This window comes from Vigna umbellata, chromosome 10, assembly GCF_029865625.1.
Source record: "Vigna umbellata cultivar VRB3 chromosome 10, Vumbellata_1.0, whole genome shotgun sequence".
NCBI classification, from domain to species: domain Eukaryota; kingdom Viridiplantae; phylum Streptophyta; class Magnoliopsida; order Fabales; family Fabaceae; genus Vigna; species Vigna umbellata.
In genome coordinates, this window is record NC_142174.1 from 1,320,484 (window position 1) to 1,344,233 (window position 23,750).

Consider the following 23,750-nt stretch of genomic DNA (forward strand, 5'->3'; position numbering starts at 1 on the left):
TAGTAATCGAATATCTTCCAACTGAAGAACAAGTTGCAGATATTTTTACAAAGCCACTGAAAACTGAGTTATTTTACAAGTTGAAGAAAATGCTTGGAATGATAGAAACTTGATTTAAGGGAGGCAATGTCAGAAATAAATCAAGTATATGCACCGCATCCTTTTATTGGACCATATAATACCTCATCTGAAAGCTTCCAATTCTCATTGGTTTATTAGGAGGCAACAAAGTTGTAGGCACCGTTTACGGAAAAGCTCAAAACTGAAAAGTTGCTGACAAATCACGTGGTGTAGCTTTCTTTGTAGTTAGGAAACATTTACTATTATTATATTATAATTGTAGCCTATAAAAAAGGGCAACTCTAAAATGCACTGAAATGCACAAGTTTGTTAAGTGAATGAAATATCAAACTCTTCTTCTGTTTCTTACTTTGTATGAGTGTCTTTAGAAAATATTAATCCCACTGATATCATGTTATGCTTTTGGTGTGTCATTTTAATTGGTTCTCACAACAGTTATATAATTCTTTTAACCAACTCAATCTAACTTGGGGACCACAACATTATCTCAGCTTAGATGTAGCACTTGCCAATCCATGCCTAATAGGTTGAAGATCATATCCCGAGTCGCTTCATAGTATAGGACTTCGTTCAAACATAATTATCTCACTATATGCAGATGTAGCAGCGTAGACACATAATTTAGTATGACGTTTATCTCACCAACAAGGAGATGAAAAGAGTTTGTCTCTTTATGTCATCTCTCAACGAATGTCAATATCAATCCTTTATCGGCATAACAGTAAGAAATATTGCACAGAGGCACCAAACTAGAATTCATACAAAATTTTGAACAACCAAATGACATGTTCTAAATTTGTTTAATTTTTTTCCATGTCAGACCAAGTCGATTTTCTCTTAGTTCTAAACAAAACAATTGGATATAAAGTTCAAATAACTCATCAACCATTAAAATTAAAAAATAAAATAAAATTCAACTACTTAACTAACATGACCTTACAATAACACAAATGCAACATGATGAATATAGCTCGTCAATAATAATATATCATTACTTCATGTTATTATTGAACAACATCATCTCTCCTCAATAAAATTCTCTTACTCCTCATGAAAATCAAAATAACTTAATGTTTCAACTTTTTCAAGAAGATATCTTTCACCAGCAGATGTTATAAGTCTCATTTTGCCTTAACATTGTGAAAAACTTAGTCAGATATGTTAATAAACTTCTCATTCTTATAATTTTTATAACAAACAAATTCATAACAAATTAAAACCAATACAAGTAAAAAGTAACTAATTTAAAAAGAATAAATAAACAAAACTATAACACAAATAAATAAGTAAAATTAAAAAAATATATAAATACTTACGTACGGTTAAAAAGTTTTATCAATCGAAATCCAATTAATAAATTTGATAATCCTTTAATCAAATTTCAAAATTTCATAAAATCTATTTCGAAATTCCCTCCTATTTCTCCAAATCTATAACCCTACTCCTATATCCTCAATTTCTAAGTTCATATACACTGTTCTAATAATTTAAAATGAAATGTAAACGAAGATATCTAAACAAATATATACCTTGTAATCTTGGAGTGAATGAATCTGTAGTGTAGACGTGTATGAACAAACGCTAGTGTTATTAAGTAACTCACAAGAGCATCAACAAAGTAAGTTGTGGTGCTGGGATTGGAGAACAAAATGGAGCTAGGAGTTGCGATGATAAGTTAAAGAAATGTGAGAGTAAAAGTAGGTGAATGGGGTTATTATAGGAAAGAGAATTTTTTTTACAAGGATAGTTTTGGCATTACGAGTTTAGAGTTACAGGGAGAATTTTAAGAGGTGCTTGGAGAAGTCACAGCATTTCCTGGTTCAATTCGATTCAAAATTTCAATTTGCGAAGATCTTCTTCGATGGATCGCCGGAAAAGCAGCAGGAAAACGACGGCGTCGAAAGCCTCAGCCGTGGAAGCGTCACCTTCAATCTCAGTTTCTGAGGCTTTTATAGTAAACGCGTTGTGCGTCGTTGGTCTGGCCTTCGCATTTTGGGCTGCCAACACTGTCTTCTCCATCGACATCGTTTCTCATTCTTCTCTCACACTCTTCCTCATCTCGGTACTTTCAATTCGTTTTTTCTGTAAAATTTTCGTTCACTTTTTCTTTGTTTCTTTCACATTTTCTCATTCTATGGCGTCGTTTAGATTGTAGAGCTCCCGATCGTGATCCTTCTATACAGTCGATATCGACAAAATCCCCAACAATGCTCGGTAATTCGTGCTCCTTAATTTCTCAGAAACCGAGTAATTCTCCGATTTCTGGGGATATTCTAAGTTTTAATGTTGTTTTCTTGCGATTTCTATTCTTTGCAGTACCTAAGAGCTGTTGGAAGAGGTGTTCTTGGGGTGCCTGTAGGTGAGTCTAAACTTCTTTTTTCCCTTTTTGATGATGCATTTTTCAATTTCAGGCTTAGTATAGTAAGTTGTTAAAGACGAGGATCAAAGTTTGTCTTGGTAAAACACTGTTTTGGTCCTTGAAATTGAAATTCTATACCACAGTCTCTCAAATTAAGCACACTCAAATGAGACTTGAAAATATTAAATAAATCTCTAATTCTTACACGTATAAGGTAATATTTCTTACGAGTCACAACTTTTTTAATAATGGACCAAAGTGATTTGCAGATTACACTTTCAGGGACTCAAATGGCGTTTTAGCCTAAGTTAGTTTTACTAATAAATCTTCTTCATGAAAATTTGTTTTTATTCATTCTAATATTTTTTTTTTATTCTGCAGGGGCATTGTTGAATTTTTTAGGAGCTATCGCTTTGGGGGCGCCTGTTAAATTTCAGTATGTTAAAGTAGTTACATCACAGTACAGTGTTTTTTTTTGTAACATAAGGTCGTTGTTGATGAGAAAAAGGATTAGTTGTAATTACTATTGTTCCTTTAAAGCGAGACAAGTTGTGTTATCTTTAATTTGTTGCCTCTTCTATTATGTAATTAAAAATAGCTTTTCATTTTTTATTTTGAAGATCACCACAAATAACCGGAGCATGTTTTGACTTTGCAATTTTACTTGAGACAGGTATCTTCCGAAGACTATAAATTGGGCTCTCATGATGTCGGTATTCACGGTAAGTGACTATTTCATTTCTGTTCTGTAGCAATTACAGCTTCTGGGAGATTGTTTTGATGTTTTTTATTGGACATGTGATAAGCACCCAAAAATTTTGGGGGAGCCAGTCTTTAAAACTAGCCATTAAGGAAGGAAGAACCAAACACTTAAATACTCCACCAAACATATCATACTACTCGATATAGGACTTAGACACTCAATAGTATCAAAGTTCCTATCAATTTGTCTCATATATTATTCTGCCCTTTTTTTCTTCGTGATACTTTGCATTTTGTCTGGATATTCTTTTCTTTTTTTGATAGGAATGAGAAGAGATGGAGATTTTATGAGAGAAGGAAGAGAATTACTTAGTTAAATAACCTAACTGCATATCATCCGGAGTCAGACGGACAAACGGAGGTTTTAAACCGTGTATTGGAGGGATATCTTTAGTGTTTTTGTTCGGAACAACTGAAAGGATAGATGACAGTTTTACCCTGGGCTGAGTATTGGTACAATACTAGCTATCAGGGAGCAATCAGGAGGGAGCAATCAGGTGCACCCTGTTTGAGACGGTTTATGGGCGGCCACCTCCATCCTTTCAAAGATTTATACTTGGAGAGTCACTGGTGGAAGCGGTGAGCCAAGAGTTGCAGACCCAAGATGAGGCTTTGAGACCGATGAAGTTCCATTTAGAGAGGGCACAGGAGTTAATGGTAAAACAAGCCAACAAGGGAAGGCGGCCGGCGAATGTTGAAGTAGGTGACTGGGTCTACTTGAAGATAAGACCCCATCGACAATCTTCCATGCCCACCAGACTTCACCCGAAGTTAGCGGCCAGGTATTTTGGACCGTTTCAGTTGATTCAGCAAGTGGGAGAGGTAGCCTATAAGCTTCAATTACCCGAGACAGCACACATCCATCCTGTCTTTCATGTCTCACAATTAAAGAAGGCAATAGGAGAACAGAGAGTGGAGAAGGAATTGCCTCCAGAGTTGCAGGCCGATGGACCATCATTTTGGGCGGTGAGGGTTCTGGGAAGGAGATTGACACAGAAAGGGGAAGAGGAAGTGCCACAACTGTTGATAGAATGGCAGGAAGGAGGACAAGACGGGGCAACATGGGAAGAGGAAGTTGCTATTCGGGAACAGTACCCCGATTTCAACCTTGGGGGCAAGGTTGAACTTCAGGCAGAGGGCAATGATAGGAATGAGAAGAGATGCAGAGTTTATGAGAGAAGGAAGAGAATTACTTAGTTAAATAACCTAACTGCTTATTACAGTTAGGAAGGATGGGAATAACGGTTGTATAAATAGTTGGGTGTTTAGGAAGAGAAGGACTTTTGGTAGTTGATTGATTAACAGGCTTTGTCCTGTGAAAGGGGTTACGCCCTTGTTTCTGTAAGTGTACAGAGAATTCTTTTGTGAATAATACACAAAATTGTTTCCATTCTTGTTATCTTTCTATTCTGAGAGGTGAACTAGAGGGTTCTTGATTAGGTTTCTTAATCAGAAACCTATCATTTTTACTGTTTGAACAGTGGCGCCGGCGGACGGACCGGAAAGAAGCGACGTGTCGCGTCTGGTGTGGAGGCTTCGGAGGAAGAGACCACCAGGGTTGGTTGCGCTTCTCAAGGCGCACCTAACCCTTGACTTCGCCGGAGGCGGTGACAGCGACGAACAGAAGAGCGAACAACAAAAATGACAGAGAGATGATGTCGTCGACGATAGACGAAGAAGACACAAGGGTCTGGCTCTTGATACCAACTTGAAGTTGAGAGAAAATGAAAAGTCTTATATTTTGATTAAGCAAGTCTGATACAACTTACTACTGTATTTATAGAAGACAGTAGTTCTGAAAGATAAAAGGGCGGGAAGCCCTTAACAAAACCCTAACATAAATATTAATAATAAAATAAAGACATTATACTTCAATAGAAAAAAAAAGCCACCATTTGTGAAATCTTCAACTTATTAGTTATTTCTACTATACGATAATTAAAATTGGATGGTTTCCACTTCGTATCTGTTTGAGAACTTGTTTGCTCCTTAGGCGTCAGCTTAGTCTTTTACAAGGTAAAGAAAACCCCATCCATTTGTCAGGTGCTACTTGTTATTCTTGATCATGTACAACATACATTTAATGCAATTGTAGAAGTTTCCAGATTGTAGCCTATAACTCTCTGAGACTTGCATATTTGTGACCTATGACTTCGTTTCATTCTTCTGCAAATGATGATATCTATATGATCTCACACTCAGAGGGTCTACTCCAACTTTAATGGGAATCTAATGATCAATATCTCTAGTAGGTGTAATGTCTTTTATTTCTAAAAAAACCTCAGAAAACTCAAGCAACAATTCCTATAGTTGCTTTCTCTAGACAACTCTTGCTATATGATATGTATTTTTCCATTCCTATAGAACTAACGTCACTATCTCTATCCACAGTCCTTAGAGATTTGGAAGAAATAAGAGTTTTGGATAGACTGGGATCTCTAATAATAATGTTTTGACACTGATGCATAAAAGACACTAGTAACTCCTTCCAATTTACCTTTTCCTCCCCTTAGTCACTAACCTTGCTACTCCAATAATCACATCCACTTCTCCTAATTTGAACTAGGAAAAAACATATCTTTCATCTCATAAGAATAGAGCTCCAAATTTTTGTAACTTGAGTAGATTTTTTATTGCCATCCCCAAATCATAGTAAGGTTGTGTATTGTTCAATTTAGAGACCTAGCTATTTTACCAATTTAGTGAACACGAAATTATAGTTGGCTCCACTATCAATTAATATGATCACTTTTGCCTCTACCACTGTTTCTAGATCTCCTCGTCAAAGCCTCTGAAAGATCCTTCCGAAAAAGATTCTTGGTTTTTCGTTGCCAATACTGAAACCAATGTACAACATCACCTTCCATGTTGATCAAGGCCAACTTTAAGCATTCTGTAAGTTTGATTTATTGCATTTTGAAAATAAAAAATTCTACTTTTGCCAGCCATTGTAAAGGATCTTGATCCTCAAAAGGAGGTAATTTTATGCATATTGATGAATGGTACTTTTTGTAAGAATTTTCCTTGGAAGGCATTCATAATCAACTCATAGAGATTAGGCGGTGTGACATCATAAAGATGGGTCTAGTACAAGATACTTGAGAAGTGTGTCTATTCTTCTTGACTTGTGAAAGATCAATTTTTGCTTTGTGCTTTTAAGAATCTATTTTTTACTTTAACACCTAGCGTAGCATGCATGTAATTGTGCTTGCTATGTCTATTTTGAACATGTATGGTGTTTGGACGAGACATTTCATGTCTTTTGTATATTTGTCTTGTAAGAGTTGCTTCTGCTGATTTGATCTTCTAGTAGAGCAATATGTCTTTTGATGGCATGGACGTCTAGTTTAAACATAGGCAATTAGCACTTCTTAAGTTTGATGCATTAGTGTCACTCCCTTGTCCTTGTTTAACATGTGTCTATTGTGCAGTCTGATCTTGTGGTTTTTACTTTAAGGTTGACTTGCATCTTGTCAACAACTTGTTCTTTGTTCATGATCTAATACTGTCTTTTGTTTTTGTCTAATACTTGTTTTCACTATTTAGCTTATATTAGACAAACCAAAAGTTTCTTGTTTGGCATGATCAAACTTGGGTGCGAATGGCCAAATTATGAGAATAAGATTTGCGTCTTATCAATGTTAGCAATATCAGATATCAAAAAATATCGGCCACCCACAAATCCGTTATCAGTCTTCTCCTAGCCTCTTCTCCCAGCTGCTGCTGCATTTTCTCTTCCACTTGCTGCTGCTTATCTCTTTATCCACTTCACTTTTTTGCCATCACCATTCCACCACCGCCAGCAGCCATGCAAAAAGTCGTCATGGAAAACCAGCTTCGCCACCACCTTGTTGGGAAGCTGTCACCAGTTTCCGCCATGGCTGAAATTTGATAACACTGCATCTTGTAATGGCCTGACTTGTATTTTTTCTTGACAGTTACAACTAACTACATTTTAACCTCTATGTTCCTCCTATAATAGACCTGTAAGGTCATTTCCACTTCATTTTGGTCTTGTCACCATTCTTAACACAAACACCATTTCAATTATTATGACCCACTAAATTTATATTTTCAAGTTTTGAAATTAGTTTTCAAAGGTTACTTATTTAGTCCTCTTCCTTTTCCGTGAATGAATTGCAAATTTACAACTTTTGTTGGGATGAACATTTTTTAAATTGTGGTCCCATGTTTATGTGTACTTTATAAATTCATATTTGATGTTATTTCAGACAGTTCCAGCATCATGTGTTCTTGGTTCATCATGGGCTGATTGGAGACGTATATTTGCTCAAACAAAGTAGGTTTCTTTTGGCTAATAATTTCTTATTCATAACATGTTTGTTCGTATGAAGTTTCTTTATTGGGATTTTGATGAATATATTTAATGTTGTATGTTGAATACTTTTTTTATAGTGTTGGGTTTATTTGGTCCTTCAATTATTTACTTTTAGTTACATTATTGTTATTCTTATGATATTTTTAGGCCAAATGGATCTATAGAGTACTTGATTTGTTTACCAGCTCATGGAGCAGTTATTGGGGCTTGGTTTGGGGCTTGGCCAATGCCACTTGACTGGGAGAGGCCATGGCAGGTAATTGATTTCTTTGTTATAGTGCTTTGTCTTTAAATTCATTGACAATTTTGTTAAGCAAATAGGAAGACCAATTCTTACCAAATTCATGTTATTTCAAAAGCCTCTATGCACAACCTCTTCACCTCTTCACTTGTTTTTACTATAAGTATTAACATTTTATCCAGTTTGTACTTTATTGGAGATCCCATATCGGCTAAAGCTATGATCCACTTATAAAATGTTGGTGGGTGTCTTGTAAGTCAGTTTTGTGACATTGAGTTGGATTTAAAGTTCGTTTTCTATGATGGTATCAGAGCTAGCCTTAGTAGATCTATTGGGTCTATCATGTCAATCGTTATCATGTTGTTGAACCACTCCCAAATATATAGTCCCACACTTGAGATGTCTAGTCTTCAACTTGAGTAGATATGTTGGAGATCCCATATCAATTTGGGATATGACTAAATTATGGTATATGATGATTTTGACAACATTGCTTCAAGGTTTGTTTTGGGAGTGGAAAATTTTCATTAGCATGAGAGACAACAACTGTCAAGCCCTTTGAGAATATTTCTTTTTTGTCCTGTTTATAATACTATTGCGAGGAAGGTAAATATACTTAAATCTAGAATGTGGAAATATTGTAATTTAAGATATTGAGTCAAATTCATTTGTTTTTCTGTTTGGTTTTGTTTATTTATAGGGATTTGGGTATCATGGAATGCCAGTCCAATAAATACTATAAAATACTCAGTGCAGTATTTGATTGTTTGGTTTTCCCTTAGTAGTTAGCTTTTGAAGATAGACCCAATGTGCTTGGGTGTGAATTAATTGGTGGTGCCAAATCTAGTTGTTAGTTTCTTGGAAAGAGATACCCACATAGGGTTCTAACAAGTGAAAGTGTCATTGAGTAAAGTGTTATAGTGTAAAAGTCATTGAGAAGCTGACTCTGTTGAACGATGCTATGATAGGAATTTGAAGAACAGAAAATGAATTAGAGAGCTTGATTCCCCTTTCTTAGGTTCTCACATTTGTATTGATATTGATAGTTTAGATACAATGGATGAGAGGAAAATTGTAAGAACAAAAAAGGTCATATCTAGAACCTAGGCATAGGATAAAGCACATATCAACTTTTCAATAAACTCTATTTAATATGACCTTTTCTAACACTCTCTCCTTAAGCAAGAGCATAGAAATTGTATGTCCCAACCTTCGAACAAATAAATTCAATCCTAGTACATATTTCTTTGGACAACCTCTTTTCCTAAATAAAATGATAATCGATTTCTATGTGTTTAGTCTTCTCCTGGAATACTAGATTTGAAGCAATTTGGAGAGGAACTTGATTATCATAATACATCTTCATTTGTTCATACAAGTTCACAAAGGAGAGATGCCAATTACACTATACTCAAGTTCAACTGTAGAGCGGATGACAACATTTTGTTTCTTGCTTTTCCAAGACATAATATTTCCTCCAATGAAAATACAAGATCTTGTAGAAAAGCTTCTGTCCATAGGAGAACCTGCCGTACTTTCATATAGTTAGAATCATATGAATCGCAATACGTATCGCGATTCGGTTCAAAATTCTTCTACCATGATAAATATCGGAATGTGACTCGTTTTATGCCTTGAATTGTGACATGAATCGGATTGGAATTGTATGATTCACGATTCAATTTTGTTACACCCGATTCAGCTATGCATACACTTCACGAAGTGACACACACTGCATATGCTTTATGACACGGGAAATGAAGTGTAAAGAACAGAAAAAAAGAAGGTTATACGATAGATGAAAATATTCTGAGATGGCAGCAGTGGAAAAGAAAACAAGTTGGAGAAGAGAACATGTTTGCATGTACCCCTCACTATTTCAAACGAATACTAACAAATTCAAACTGAGACATATTCTAAATCTACCTCAACAGCACACTTACACAGTATTTTTAATCTCTCACTTTTGTGAAAGTTTCTGTTAGGACCTGGCGAGTGTACGAAAGGAGAAGATATAGGAAGGACGAACGTGCGGGACGACCACAAGTGAGGTCGAGCGCCCATAGCGAGCAGGGCGAGGACGGACGTCCTCAGCGAGAGGAGGACGAACGAGAGGGACGACCAGAAGTGAGGACGAGCGCCCATAGCGAGCAGGGCGAGGACGGACGTCCTCAGCGAGAGGAGGACGAACGAGAGGGACGACCAGAAGTGAGGACGAGCGCCCATAGCGAGCAGGGCGAGGACGGACGTCCTCAGCGAGAGGAGGACGAACGAGAGGGACGACCAGAAATGAGGACGAGCGCCCATAGCGAGCAGGGCGAGGACGGACGTCCTCAGCGAGAGGAAGACGAACGTCCTGAACAAAGGGAGGCGAGGACGAACGTCCTAAACCTAAGTATGGACGAACGTCATGGTCAAATGGAAACGACGACGTACGTCTAAATGACGAGCAGAAGATCAGGCGTGGTCAGCAGAGGATTACAATAATAAATACAGAAGATAAGGATGGAATGATCCTTACCAGATAACTCTAATAAAGGGGCAATTATTATTATTATTCCCTACCTTTTTTAGAATAAAGGATTAGTATTAACAAGGGAAGAACCCAGAGCTTAGGGTGTGTTTTTTTATTTAGTATTTGAATACTGTTAGAGAGGTTATGCTCTCGTGAGACTGAAGGAGATCCTGCTCCCAGTCAATAATTGTATTACGTGACCACCTGAATATTAATAACAAAGGAGTTTGATTCTTTACGTTCGTTCATTCACGTAGAAAGGCTAGTTACGTGGTCAGTCACGTAACAATTGGTCCGACCTGCCGGATCCTAGAGGAGGGAGGAAATCGTCATGGAGGGAAGGATGAACGCGATGGAGGGAAGGATGGAGACCATAGAAATCTCCATGGGTGGACTGGAATCGGCAGTCCAGGAACTGGTGAGGATATTAGGGGAGCAAGGTCGAAGGGATGATAGACACCTGGATGGGAGTCAGAGCTCCGTCAACGGGAGAAGGAACGACGAGGACGAAAGGGACGGCGGCGTAGACGGTGGACGCCGAGAGGAGCAGCCACATTGGAAGAGGAGAGTCGAGTTACCCTTGTTCGAAGGCAGTGAGCCTATGAACTGGATTTATAGGGCGGATAAATTTTTTGCACTACAAGGGGTACCAGAGGACGAAAAACTGCGCCTGGCATACGTTAGCATGGAGGGAATAGCGGGACATTGGTTCCGGTTTTGGAGGGAGAAGGCTAGGAACCGAACATGGGACGGCCTAAAAGAGGCGTTGGTGGTTCGGTTTGGAGGCAACAATCGAGGAACGGTCTTCGAGAGACTGGCATCCTGTAAACAGACAGGATCCGTGGGAGACTATATCCAAGAATTTGAGGTATTGGTGGGCCAAGCAGGGAAAATACCCGAAGCTCAATTGATGGGGTATTTCATGGCAGGACTACAGGAGAGCGTTCGTAACCACCTCAGGTTGCTTGACCCAAAGGAGTTCATGGACGTCATGAGACTAGCAAGGGACGTGGAGGCGTTCCAAGGGGGAGCAAGGGCAAGCGGGGGATTCACCAACAAAGGGCAAGTGTGGGGGAAACCGAGCGGCTCAGTAGCAAGGGTGGATAATGGCCGTCCAACGCAGAACCGAACGAGTATCCTTGAAAGAGGAGGAGGTCCAAGGAGAGAAGGAGAACGTACGTCCTCTAACACGCATGGCAGGAACGTGCGGGACTTACCGTACGCGGAGTACGTCAAGCGTAGGGAGGAGGGAAGGTGTTTCAAGTGTGGAGGACCGTTCGGTCCGGGGCACCGCTGTCCAGAAAGGGGACTGAGGATGCTAATATTGGCCGAAGACGAGGATCCGGGAGGAGAAGAAGAAGTGGAGGGTGAACTCGCATCAATGGAGCTATCTGCTCTTTCCGCTGGAGGGCTTACTCAGCCCAGAACTATGAAGCTGCATGGACAGATAGGAATGAAACAGGTTTTGATTCTAATTGACAGTGGTGCCAGCCACAATTTCATAAGCAAGGAATTGGTTAACGAATTGGCATTAACCGTAGTAGACACGCCATCCTATAGGGTGAGTTTGGGGGATGGACGGAGAAAGGAGACGATGGGGTGCTGTGAGGCAGTATCGATCCACATGGGGCAGGTTGTGATCAAGGAACGGTTCCACTTGTTCGAATTGGGCGGAGTGGATGTGATACTAGGGGTGGAATGGCTGGCAAAGCTGGGTGAGGTGACAGTAAATTGGGGGCAGCTAACTATGGCGTTCGTTCAGGAAGGGCGCAAGAAGACCATTCAGGGAGACCCTACATTAACTAGGAGGTTGGTGGAACCAGCCGCGTTGCTCAAAATGAAGGACGTCGAAGTTTGGTTGTTGATGTGGGAGCTTGGGGAGACAAAAAAGGAGGAGCAAAGACCGTACGTTCCTGAGACAGAGACGTTCGGTCCGGAATTAACAAAGAAGCAGGCGTTCGACATGGGGCGGGTATTGGAACGATACGCGGACGTATTTCATGAGCCACACGGATTACCACCCGACAGGGGCATGGTCCATCAAATTCCCTTAAAAGAAGGGACGGACCCCGTGAACGTGAGACCGTACAGATATCCCCACATGATGAAGGGGGAGATTGAGAAACAGGTGGCGGAAATGCTAAAAGCAGGCGTGATAAGGCCAAGCACCAGTCCATATTCTAGCCCGGTAATATTGGTCAAAAAGAAGGATGGCAGCTGGAGGTTTTGTGTGGATTACAGAGCATTAAACCGAGCCACTGTACCGGATAAATTCCCCATTCCATTGATAGAAGAGTTGCTGGACGAACTAAGGGGGGCCAAATACTTTTCAAAGGTGGACCTGAAGTCGGGCTATCATCAGATACGAATGGGAGCAGGTGACGTGGAGAAAACAGCTTTCCGAACACATCAGGGCCACTATGAATTCATGGTAATGCCGTTCGGTCTCACCAACGCACCAGCCACTTTTCAGAGCGCTATGAACACACTGTTGCAGCCTTATTTGCGGAAATTCGTATTGGTATTCTTTGATGATATACTGGTGTATAGCCGTACCTGGGAAGAACACTTGGAGCATGTGGGGACGGTGCTGAGTGAGCTCGTGACAAATAGATGGGTAGCCAACAGGAAGAAGTGTGATTTCGGCAGAACCCAAATAGGTTACTTGGGCCACCGCATATCCGAGAAGGGGGTAGAGATGGACGAGGACAAGGTACGGGCTGTGATGGAGTGGGAGAAACCGAAGACGGTGAAGGCCTTGCGGGGATTCCTGGGACTAACGGGATATTATAGGAGGTTTGTGAAGGATTATGGGAAGATTGCCAGACCATTGACTGACTTGCTTAAGAAGGGCCAGTTTGCGTGGACGGAACAAGCAGAAGCAGCCATGCTAAGTCTGAAGAAGGCCATCACGACAGCTCCTGTCTTGACGCTGCCTGACTTTGATCAGCCGTTTCACATTGAGTGTGACGCATCCGGGAAGGGTATTGGCGCGGTTCTCATGCAAGGCAAACAACCCATAGCTTTCTTCAGCAAAGCGTTATCTGAAGGGTCGTTAGGAAAATCGATATATGAAAAGGAATTAATGGCGCTGGTTTTAGCCATACAACACTGGCGACCGTACCTATTGGGGCAAAGGTTTGTGGTTCACACGGATCAGAGGAGTTTGAAGTACCTCTTGGAGCAACGCATCACCACTCAGAATCAGCAGAACTGGCTCGCGAAGCTCCTGGGGTACGACTTTGAAATTGTGTACAAGTCAGGGGTAACCAACAAAGTGGCGGACGCCCTATCCCGCAAGAACGAGGATGAGCTGCAGGACGAGAAGGAATTAACGGTAGTAACTCGACCTTATTGGCAAGATTTCAGGGAAATTTTGGAAGAAGTCGAGGCGGATGAGGAGTTGAAGAAGGTGATTGACGATTTGAAGAAGGATCCCAATTCCCACCCCTCGTTCACGCTGGAAAACGAACGCTTACACTATAAAGGGAGGCTCGTGCTGTCAGCTCGCTCAAACTGGGTACCCAAATTGATAGCCGAATTCCATACCACCCACACAGGAGGCCACTCTGGGGTTTACCGAACGTACCGCAAGGTGGCCCAATCCCTTTATTGGGTGGGAATGAAGAAAACCGTTACCGAGTTCGTGGCCAGCTGTCTGGTCTGTCAACAACACAAATACTTGACCTCTTCACCACAAGGGTTGCTGCAGCCGTTACCCATTCCCAACGCCATTTGGGAAGAGATCAGCATGGATTTTATTGTCAAACTACCCAAGTCTAGAGGATTTGATGCTGTGTTAGTGGTGGTGGACCGCCTTAGCAAGTATGGGCATTTCATACCCTTAAAACACCCTTATTCCGCACGCACTATAGCCGAAATCTTCGTGAAGGAGATCGTCCGATTGCATGGGGTGCCGCTATCTATCGTAAGCGACCGGGATCCACTGTTCTTGAGTAACTTTTGGAAGGAGCTGTTCAAGTTACAAGGCACTCAACTGAAGATGAGCACAGCCTATCACCCTGAATCTGATGGGCAAACGGAGGTTCTCAACAGGATCTTAGAAGGATATCTGAGATGTTTTTGCTCCGAACAACCCAAGGGTTGGAGCATCGTATTACCTTGGGCGGAGTACTGGTACAACACCAGTTATCAGGAGTCAGCCAAGTGCACCCCATTTGAAACTGTCTATGGGAGGCCGCCCCCCTCACTGCACAGGTTCGTCCCAGGGGAAACATTAGTGGAAGCTGTCAACCAAGAGTTACAGACCCGAGATGAAGCTCTCCGCCAGTTGAAATTCCACCTCGCGCGGGCTCAAGAATTAATGGTGAGGCAGGCCGACAGGGCAAGGAGACCGTCCCAAGTAGGGGTGGGAGATTGGGTCTATCTGAAGATTAGACCTCATCGCCAAAGTACGGTGTCGTCCATTGTACAATCCAAATTGGCCGCTCGTTATTTTGGACCTTTCCTCGTCATTCAGCAGGTGGGAGCAGTCGCCTTTAAGCTGCAACTTCCAGATTCGGCACGAATACACCCCGTGTTCCATGCGTCACAGTTGAAGAAGGCAGTAGGGGACCATCGGGTCGAACAGGAATTACCCCTCGATTTAGAGATGGAGGGACCATCTCCACGACCGGTCAGAGTTTTGGACACCAGGCAGGTGCAACAGGGGGAGGACGAGCGGCAGGAGGTCCTGATCGAATGGCAGGAGGGAGGTTCTGATGGGGCGACATGGGAAGATGCCCTCACCATCCAAGATCAATATCCCGACTTCAACCTTGGGGACAAGGTTGATCTTCAGGGGGTGGGTAATGTTAGGACCTGGCGAGTGTACGAAAGGAGAAGATATAGGAAGGACGAACGTGCGGGACGACCACAAGTGAGGTCGAGCGCCCATAGCGAGCAGGGCGAGGACGGACGTCCTCAGCGAGAGGAGGACGAACGAGAGGGACGACCAGAAGTGAGGACGAGCGCCCATAGCGAGCAGGGCGAGGACGGACGTCCTCAGCGAGAGGAGGACGAACGAGAGGGACGACCAGAAGTGAGGACGAGCGCCCTTAGCGAGCAGGGCGAGGACGGACGTCCTCAGCGAGAGGAGGACGAACGAGAGGGACGACCAGAAATGAGGACGAGCGCCCATAGCGAGCAGGGCGAGGACGGACGTCCTCAGCGAGAGGAGGACGAACGTCCTGAACAAAGGGAGGCGAGGACGAACGTCCTAAACCTAAGTATGGACGAACGTCATGGTCAAATGGAAACGACGACGTACGTCTAAATGACGAGCAGAAGATCAGGCGTGGTCAGCAGAGGATTACAATAATAAATACAGAAGATAAGGATGGAATGATCCTTACCAGATAACTCTAATAAAGGGGCAATTATTATTATTATTCCCTACCTTTTTTAGAATAAAGGATTAGTATTAATAAGGGAAGAACCCAGAGCTTAGGGTGTGTTTTTTATTTAGTATTTGAATACTGTTAGAGAGGTTATGCTCTCGTGAGACTGAAGGAGATCCTGCTCCCAGTCAATAATTGTATTACGTGACCACCTGAATATTAATAACAAAGGAGTTTGATTCTTTACGTTCGTTCATTCACGTAGAAAGGCTAGTTACGTGGTCAGTCACGTAACAGTTTCTATATTATGATTTTAATAATATTTAACTGATTCTGGAACAGCAGCTCATTCACATCAACTTTAATCCACATTAATTCTAATACCACTTTTTCTGAAACATCTAGAATTTAGATCACATGATCTTTTATTTTAACTTTATATCCTTTTATTTGTTATCTTATATTTTTTCTTATATGCAAAATTATTCTTTTGCAAATACTTCAATGAATATTTTAAAATAAGTATTGTTTACTGCACTGCATTATTGTTATTATTATTTGTTTTTTTTATATAAGGGAAAGTTTACTATAAGAGCAAATGATAATGAAATTGAAAAGGTGGTTGAGAAGTTGAGGAAGAGGATGAAGATGAATATGAGCTGCAAGAGAATCTTATATTAGAGGAATAATATGACTTAAGTGACATTTTTCTTGAAGATGATGAATGAAAGTGTAAGATTAAGATGTAAGATTTAAATATAGGAAATAGGATCTTATTATTGTTATTATGTTTTGGTTTTATGAATTGAATATTTTGACTTCATTCTAATATATGAAATTTTTAATATTTTTTACACCACTTATTTTTACTTAAAAATATCATATTTTTTTATCATGTATCTTACTATTCATAACAGATTCGCATCACGATTAAAAAATTTGAAATGATTCACGATTCGAATCTCAATTCGATAACCATGCATATCACAACCAATGCCAATTGCAAAAGACAACAAACAAAGGTGGAGCAGGAATATGAGTGAGGATGAAGCTCGAGAGACAAAGGAGAGATAAGCCTCTCAACCAAGGTTGAGACAACATAAATAGGGGTCGAAACATGGGCATGGAATTTGGAAAACCTTATTAAGGGAGACGTGAAGATGCTCCAGTGAGGGGAACGCGGTGTGTGGCTTTGATATGTCAAGCTACAACAAACAAAGAAGTTGCATGTGGAAAATAGTCAGAGGATGTGGCCAAGATGGTTGGACGTCGCATGACGAGACACCAAATCTGGTGGTCATCAAAGAAAAAACGGGGGTCACCAACGGTAGACAACAAATGACAATAAAACACAATGGAAATGTGTTATGTCAATGAGATGAAGCAAACTAGGTGTGCATCGTACAACAACAATGAAGGATAAGGATGGACAGCCTCAAAACAAGTACACTGGGATCAACCTGATACCAACTTGAGATGAATACAAAATAATAGAGATGAATGGGGAGCTTGATTCCCCTCGCTTATGTTTTCATATATATAATGACATTGGTAGTTTAAATACAATGGATGAGAGGAAAGAGAAAAGAAAAAGAAAGGTCATATCTAGAAACTAGATATAACACAAAGCAGATTGTAGGTTTTCAATAAAGTCTATCTAAGATGAACTATTCTACCAATGTTGTAGAGTGAAGTCATTCAGATGCTAACTCTTGTGAACCATGCTACAATATGAATTTGGGTATTATGGAATGTCTATGTCCCATGCAAGTAATATGATATGTTTGGCAAAGTATATGAGTTTTTGGTTTATTCCTATAATAGTTAGCTTTTCAAGGTGAGTTCTTTGAGTTCTTAAGTTCTTATCATCTATCTTTTTCAAGATACCATGATTATTAACCAAACCAAAACCTATAAGATTGTTATAGTTGTATAAATTGATTAAATACCAGTTTTAATAGTTTTCATATTGTTAGATGTAACAGGCTTAAACCCGTCTCTTTTTATTTTCTTATTCATAAATACATAATCCTATGTACTTTACACACGTTAGGGATTCAACCCATGCCTCTTTCTTTTATTTTAACACAAATGAAATAGTTAATTTAATTTGTTGTTTCATAGCATTAAGTTATATTTCATCTTAATTTGTAGGAATGGCCAATTTCTGTTAGCTACGGAACCATAGCTGGGTACCTGGTGGCATTGGTTGCGTCATTGGGGTTCGTTCTTTCGTGTTTTAGGTCACTACATATCAAAAGTGAATAAAGTGCAAAGTTTCTGGTTATTGTAATTGGTAAGCAACTTTACTAACATCTATTTCATTTGTTTTACTTTGTTGAAGTAATAGGCACAAGGTAGAAAAGAAGGAAAGAAAAAGTAAGACTGTTAATAATAAATTGATAATGTGATTGATGTCATATTGAACATTGATATTCGTGAATTAACATGCGATGAGTATCTTGTTTTATGCTCATGTATATTTCATCTACACATAAAGGAATATCCAATACGTTATGCATAACGTATTACGTCAAATCTTAATATTCTTTGTTTGTATTTTGCTAATAGTGATGGAGATGTAAAAAGCATAATCTATTGATGACCTAGACCTCGAAAATTGACATCTTTAGGACGAAATGAGATACATACTATTCCTCCATGTGCCTTTCTTTTTGCACCCATATAATCACCGTGTGCACCACCATAAATTCTCCAAGTCTGCCCTTGTGGTATTAAATTTGACAGCAGATGGGGATTGTAGTTTTGATGTTGTGTTGTTGTTTGTTGAGTGTTTTTACACACTTCATGTTTGTGGTGATGATGCTTGAAGCGTAGAGTGAATATTGTCACAAGATTGTGTGAAGTGAGAATTGTGAAGGAAGGGAAGTTTGGATAGATAAGTTTCTCATTTTTTTTTGTTTTGAAGTTTTTCTCTAGTTTACAATTTTGAACTTGGCTTCCAGATTGTGCAACTGAAACACTATATACAGAAGAATTTTAACTTCTGGAATGTACAATTTGTAATACCTTTCAAAAGTCTAAATGTATATTTATGAACTTGTGTCGATAAAACTGTAAGTTGGTTGTCCCATACTGACTATAGATATTTTGTGATCAACGTATTGTTATCTAGAGGCTCAATTATGATCATCATCTATGTTAGTGGGATCCAAGTATTTTTTTTCAACTATTAGGAGTTGCACGTCATTATGTTGTTCTTGCATACGATTAACTCATATATTGTATATTGGTTGGATTGTGTTAATTATCTGACTTGGGACAAATTTCCGTTGAAAACTAGTTGTGATTTGTGTCATACTTTCTTTTACTTCACGTTTGTACGAAGTGAAAAAAAAAAAGAGTTGACAAACAATAAACAATTGCATAAAATAATCAAAGGATGATTGTCACATTAAGTAAAAAAACCATAACTAAGAAGGATTTGGGTTCTATAACAAGTATCTTAAAATTAATACATGCAAAACGAAAGTATTTAAATATAAGATACTAGTTACTCGACACATATATAGCCTTATGTTAAAACATATGGTTGTTTACTATTGGAATAACCAATGAAAGAAACAATGAGTGTGTAAAAAATATGGAATTGGTTAATGTCATAACTTTTGATAGCAATCTTCAATCAAATAGTAGAGGGAACCTATGAAAAACAATTGAAGAAACAAAGCATATTTTTTAATCTTTCTTATTAGAAGTACAATTTTTAGGTCATAACCTTGAGAAGAATGTGGGATAATTGTTGTATATAATACTCGAAGATGAAAAAAAAAATCATTTTCAAGTTCATCAAGATTTAAAAGATATCTTCCATGTTGTTTAGTTCCTTTTTCAGAAGTTTGTATTGAATTTTTTGAGCTTGAGTTTGGTTTGGTCCTCATGTTTTTGTTTTTTTCTCTTTTCAATGGACTAGTTCATGTGATAACAAATGATGAATTATAGGATATCAACTTAACTAAAATGTCATAGTTGATAATGATGTTTGACATGTATTTTAATAAAAAACAATATGAAAGATATAAGGATAAAAGAAGACGTTTAGCTAGATAAAAATTAAAATAGTATTCCTTTATTATTTACAATGTCATGAGAACAAAGAAGGATATTTCTTAATACATTAAAGAATGTGAAGATGCTAGATGGTTACTCAAGTATGATATCTTGTTGCATTGATGATGAAAACTCTAAGATCATCGGCCTTTGTGATGATTGTCACGTCCTCATGCAACATTTACTTTCAATGGTTATACACAATGTTTTGCTTGACCATGTGATTGCTTTGTCAGTAGAGTTTTCCTCTTTCTTGAAATATTTATGTTATAAAAGATAGAATGTCTTCGATCTTGACAACCAACAACATTGTATTGTTTTCGCTCTTTTCCATTTGGAAATTTTTTTTGCCTTCATGATTCTTCATTGTGATGATCCATTTAACTCTGCATATTGTAATGTATTCAATTGAATCTTAAGCACATGTTGTCATGTTTAACTCATTTCCTTCAAAGAAAGTATTGGTTAAATTATTTTTTCTTTATCATAGCATGTTAAGGACATTGATAAATTATAATATATATTACCATTCAACTTTTTAATACAACTTACTTATATTTTGTATAAGTTTATTAATTACTTTTTTTTATTTAAGGACATTAATAAATTGTGATATATATTACCGTTCAACTTTTTAATACAACTTACTTATATTATTGAAATTTTATTGAAATTTCAACTAATAAGTGTGCTAGTAAAGTGTTGAAAATGATAATTTGGACTAACATTACAAAAGGCCATTACAATGTTGCATTTTAGCCCACCACTGGATTTAGTAGTGTAGTGTGCAATTTCTCAAATTTTGATTTGAATGAAAGTTCTTAATTAAAAAAGGAAATTATTAGCTTAAGGATAATTAACAACTTTTGAAAAAATAAAAATAAAAAAAGACACTAAAAAGAGTCATGTTTGATATCTAAATGAAGGAAAACATATTCCTCTTTAGTTAGATATCATGTTTTGTTGGGCCAGTAACTTACTTGTAAGTATTTAATATTTTACACGGTAAATAAAGTTATATTATTAAATAATTGAATAGAAGTTAATATTTTGTGTATATCTGTTGATTGTGTTAACATGATTTTATTTTCACAATATGAAGCGAGTGAAAAAAATATGTCAATATCACAGAAATTATCTTCATTTGATATTAATTTTTATGAAATTTGACATATATGGTGTAATATTTTTAGAACGAGTAAATTGATTTGACATGTATAATGTGATATGTCTAAACTATATAAAATAATTTAACATGAATATTATGATATTTTTGAACTTAGTAAACTAATTTAACATTATTTTACTAGAAATATTCTGTTAATGTTCTATTAAAATGAATGTGTAGCGATTTGTAATACATTTAACTATACGTTTATCACCTTGTATTATTTCAAGAAATTAATGATTTAATAATTTTAAAAGAAAGTTCAATTGATAATTTTCATATTGTAACCTTAAATGCATAAGAATAACTATTTTGCAATAACTACTTGTGATGTTATACAATTGCAATATAAATTTCTTCAACACGATATATCTTTAAAATTAATTATAAATAAAATAAATAATTTAATTATTGATTACAAAATTATTGAAAAATAATTAACAAATATTTTTCAGAAAATGTTAAAATTTTGATCAAAGCATTTTGCTTAATACTTTTTGAAAGCTTTAATAAATAGTAAATAGTAATAAATATGATATATCTGGATTTTATCCATTATGGATATGGTTTTGTGAAAAGAAACAATCTTTCTAGCATGCAATAGTATCGGAGAAGTTATTCTACATGAAATGAACAAAAAGAAGAAAATATAATAATAAAGGATTAGACTATACAAGATTAATGTAAGACACATGAAAAATATTTATAATTTTATTACTAGTAAAAATATATTTCTTTAGGAATGGAGAATATAATAAATTTATAAAATGTGAAAAGTTAAAAAAAAAAAGATATTTTGGTAGCTTAATTGGTAGAAAATTTTGGTAATGAATTCAAAATCTTTTCTACCTTTTTGTAAAAAAAACGAAAAAGTAAAATTAAAATTAAAATATTGATAATGGAGAAAGCATTCAAATTTGAAGTCATAATTGAGGAATCCATTATGAATCCATTATGTAAGTGAAAATTAAGAAATTAATATAAAAATACATATATTAAAAAATTGATGAATAGTAAATTTTTTTTACTATAAATAGCCATGAAGGGGAGAATAATTTTGCACAAAGAGAGGAAGAATCAAGTGAGAAACCTTGAGAAATAGAGAAGAAAGAGTTAGGAAGAAATTTTAGTTGCAAGAAGAGTAGAGACTCTGGAGGGTTTTCAGGAAAACGAATTCGGAGCAAGAGAAGTATGAAATAGAGGTAGGGAGCTAATCCTTCTTATACATGATTTTTATACATGTTATGATCATGAATATGAGTTATGAACATGTTAAAATTTTGGTAATGGTAGTTATTTATTCACTTGTATAAATTTAGTTTTCATGATTATAATTTTCTTATTTTCGAATTACTGTGGTAAAACCTTCCTTTTAATTGTTTTTACCATTGGATTTAGCTAAAAGTTTAATATATGAATCTTAAGACCTATTTCTTCACATTGACCATTGGGATCATCAATTAGAAGTCTTTACTTGGAGAAATAAATCCTGCATGTTTGAGTAAATTAATTACCTCTATAATTTGGTTACTGAGTCCTCTCGGTAAAATATAGATTCTGACCTATTTGACCGTTAGATCAATCTACAAATTTGATATATGATTCCTAAGATATATTAATACACTTTGACCGTTCGGATTTGTAATTAGAAGTCTATACTTGGAGAAATAAATCCTGCTTGTTTGAGTAAATTAATTACCTCTATAATTTGGTTACTGAGTCCTCTCGGTAAAATATAGATTCTGACCTATTTGACCGTTAGATCAATCTGCAAATTTGATATATGATTCCTAAGATATATTAATACACTTTGACCGTTCGGATTTGTAATTAGAAGTCTGTACTTGGAGAAATAAATCCTGCATGTTTAAGTAAATTAATTACCCCTATAGTTCTGTTATTGAGTTCTCTCGGTAAAATATAGATTATGACCTATTTGACCGTTAGATCAATCTGCAAATTTGATATATGATTCCTAAGATATATTTATACACGTTGACCGTTTGGATTTGTAATTAACAGTCTGTACTTGGAGAAATAAATCCTGCATGTTTGAGTAAATTAATTACCCCTATAGTTTTGTTAATGAGTTATCTCGGTAAAATATAGATTCTGACCTATTTGACTGTTAGATCAACCTCAAAATTGGATATATGATTCTTAGGATATATTACTACACTTTGACCGATCGGATTTGTAATTGGAAGTCTATGTTTTGAGAAAGAAATTTTGAAGGTTTGAAAAATCTGATGAACACTATATTTCTGTTCTTAAGTTATCATGGTAAAAACTTCATATATATTTCATTTACCGTTAGATTGAGCCCAAACTTTATTATGTAATTCATAAGACATATTAAGTCATCTTGACCATTCAGATTTGTAATTAGATGTCTGTGCTTAGAGGAATTTGTTCTGCATTTTGAGTACAATCGAAAACCAATTAAAATTTTGTCCCTGAGTTACCTTGGTAAAACCTCAATATCTATCTAGTTAACCGTTGGATCAACCGAAAATTTTAATATGTAGTTTCTAACACATAGTGAATTAAGTTGACCATTCAGATTTGAAATCGGAGTTACAGATTTAGAGATATTAATTTTGTATCTTCTCAGAGATCTCAATATTGCTTAATTTTTGTAATTGAACCATTTATAAAAAAAATTATGAATTTTAATTGTTATGGTAGGATAGAAGAATCTTAAAAACCGGAGTTGGTACATCCCTGATCATAGAGCAGCCTTGGTCCAATCCAGTAAGTTGTGACTAGTCATATGTACTGACGTTTATGGTGAGTTTGATTCGTCAAACATTTGATTCTTTTCTGGTGACCATTTATGGTGATATTTTTAGTATTGTTAATTTATTTTGTGATA

At 37.2% G+C, this 23,750-nt stretch overlaps 1 protein-coding gene across 2 annotated transcripts; it reads left to right on the forward strand.

Annotated features, from left to right (window-relative positions):
- Positions 1 to 1,641: 1,641 nt before the first annotated feature.
- LOC148191586 (PIGF/3-ketodihydrosphingosine reductase fusion protein-like) lies at positions 1,642 to 18,780 on the forward strand. Of its 2 annotated transcripts, XM_088100765.1 has the most exons (9): positions 1,649 to 2,143; positions 2,230 to 2,295; positions 2,398 to 2,440; positions 2,822 to 2,876; positions 3,114 to 3,162; positions 7,435 to 7,502; positions 7,689 to 7,797; positions 17,791 to 17,932; positions 18,208 to 18,780. In XM_088100765.1, the coding sequence occupies exons 1-8, from the start codon at positions 1,943 to 1,945 to the stop codon at positions 17,902 to 17,904; spliced, it is 705 nt and encodes a 234-aa protein (XP_087956891.1). In that variant the 5' UTR covers positions 1,649 to 1,942; the 3' UTR covers positions 17,905 to 17,932; positions 18,208 to 18,780. The 2 variants fall into 2 exon arrangements, with proteins under 2 accessions (XP_087956892.1, XP_087956891.1); XM_088100766.1 differs by lacking the exons at positions 17,791 to 17,932; positions 18,208 to 18,780 and adding an exon at positions 16,213 to 16,378 and having other exon boundaries at positions 1,642 to 2,143.
- Positions 18,781 to 23,750: the final 4,970 nt, after the last annotated feature.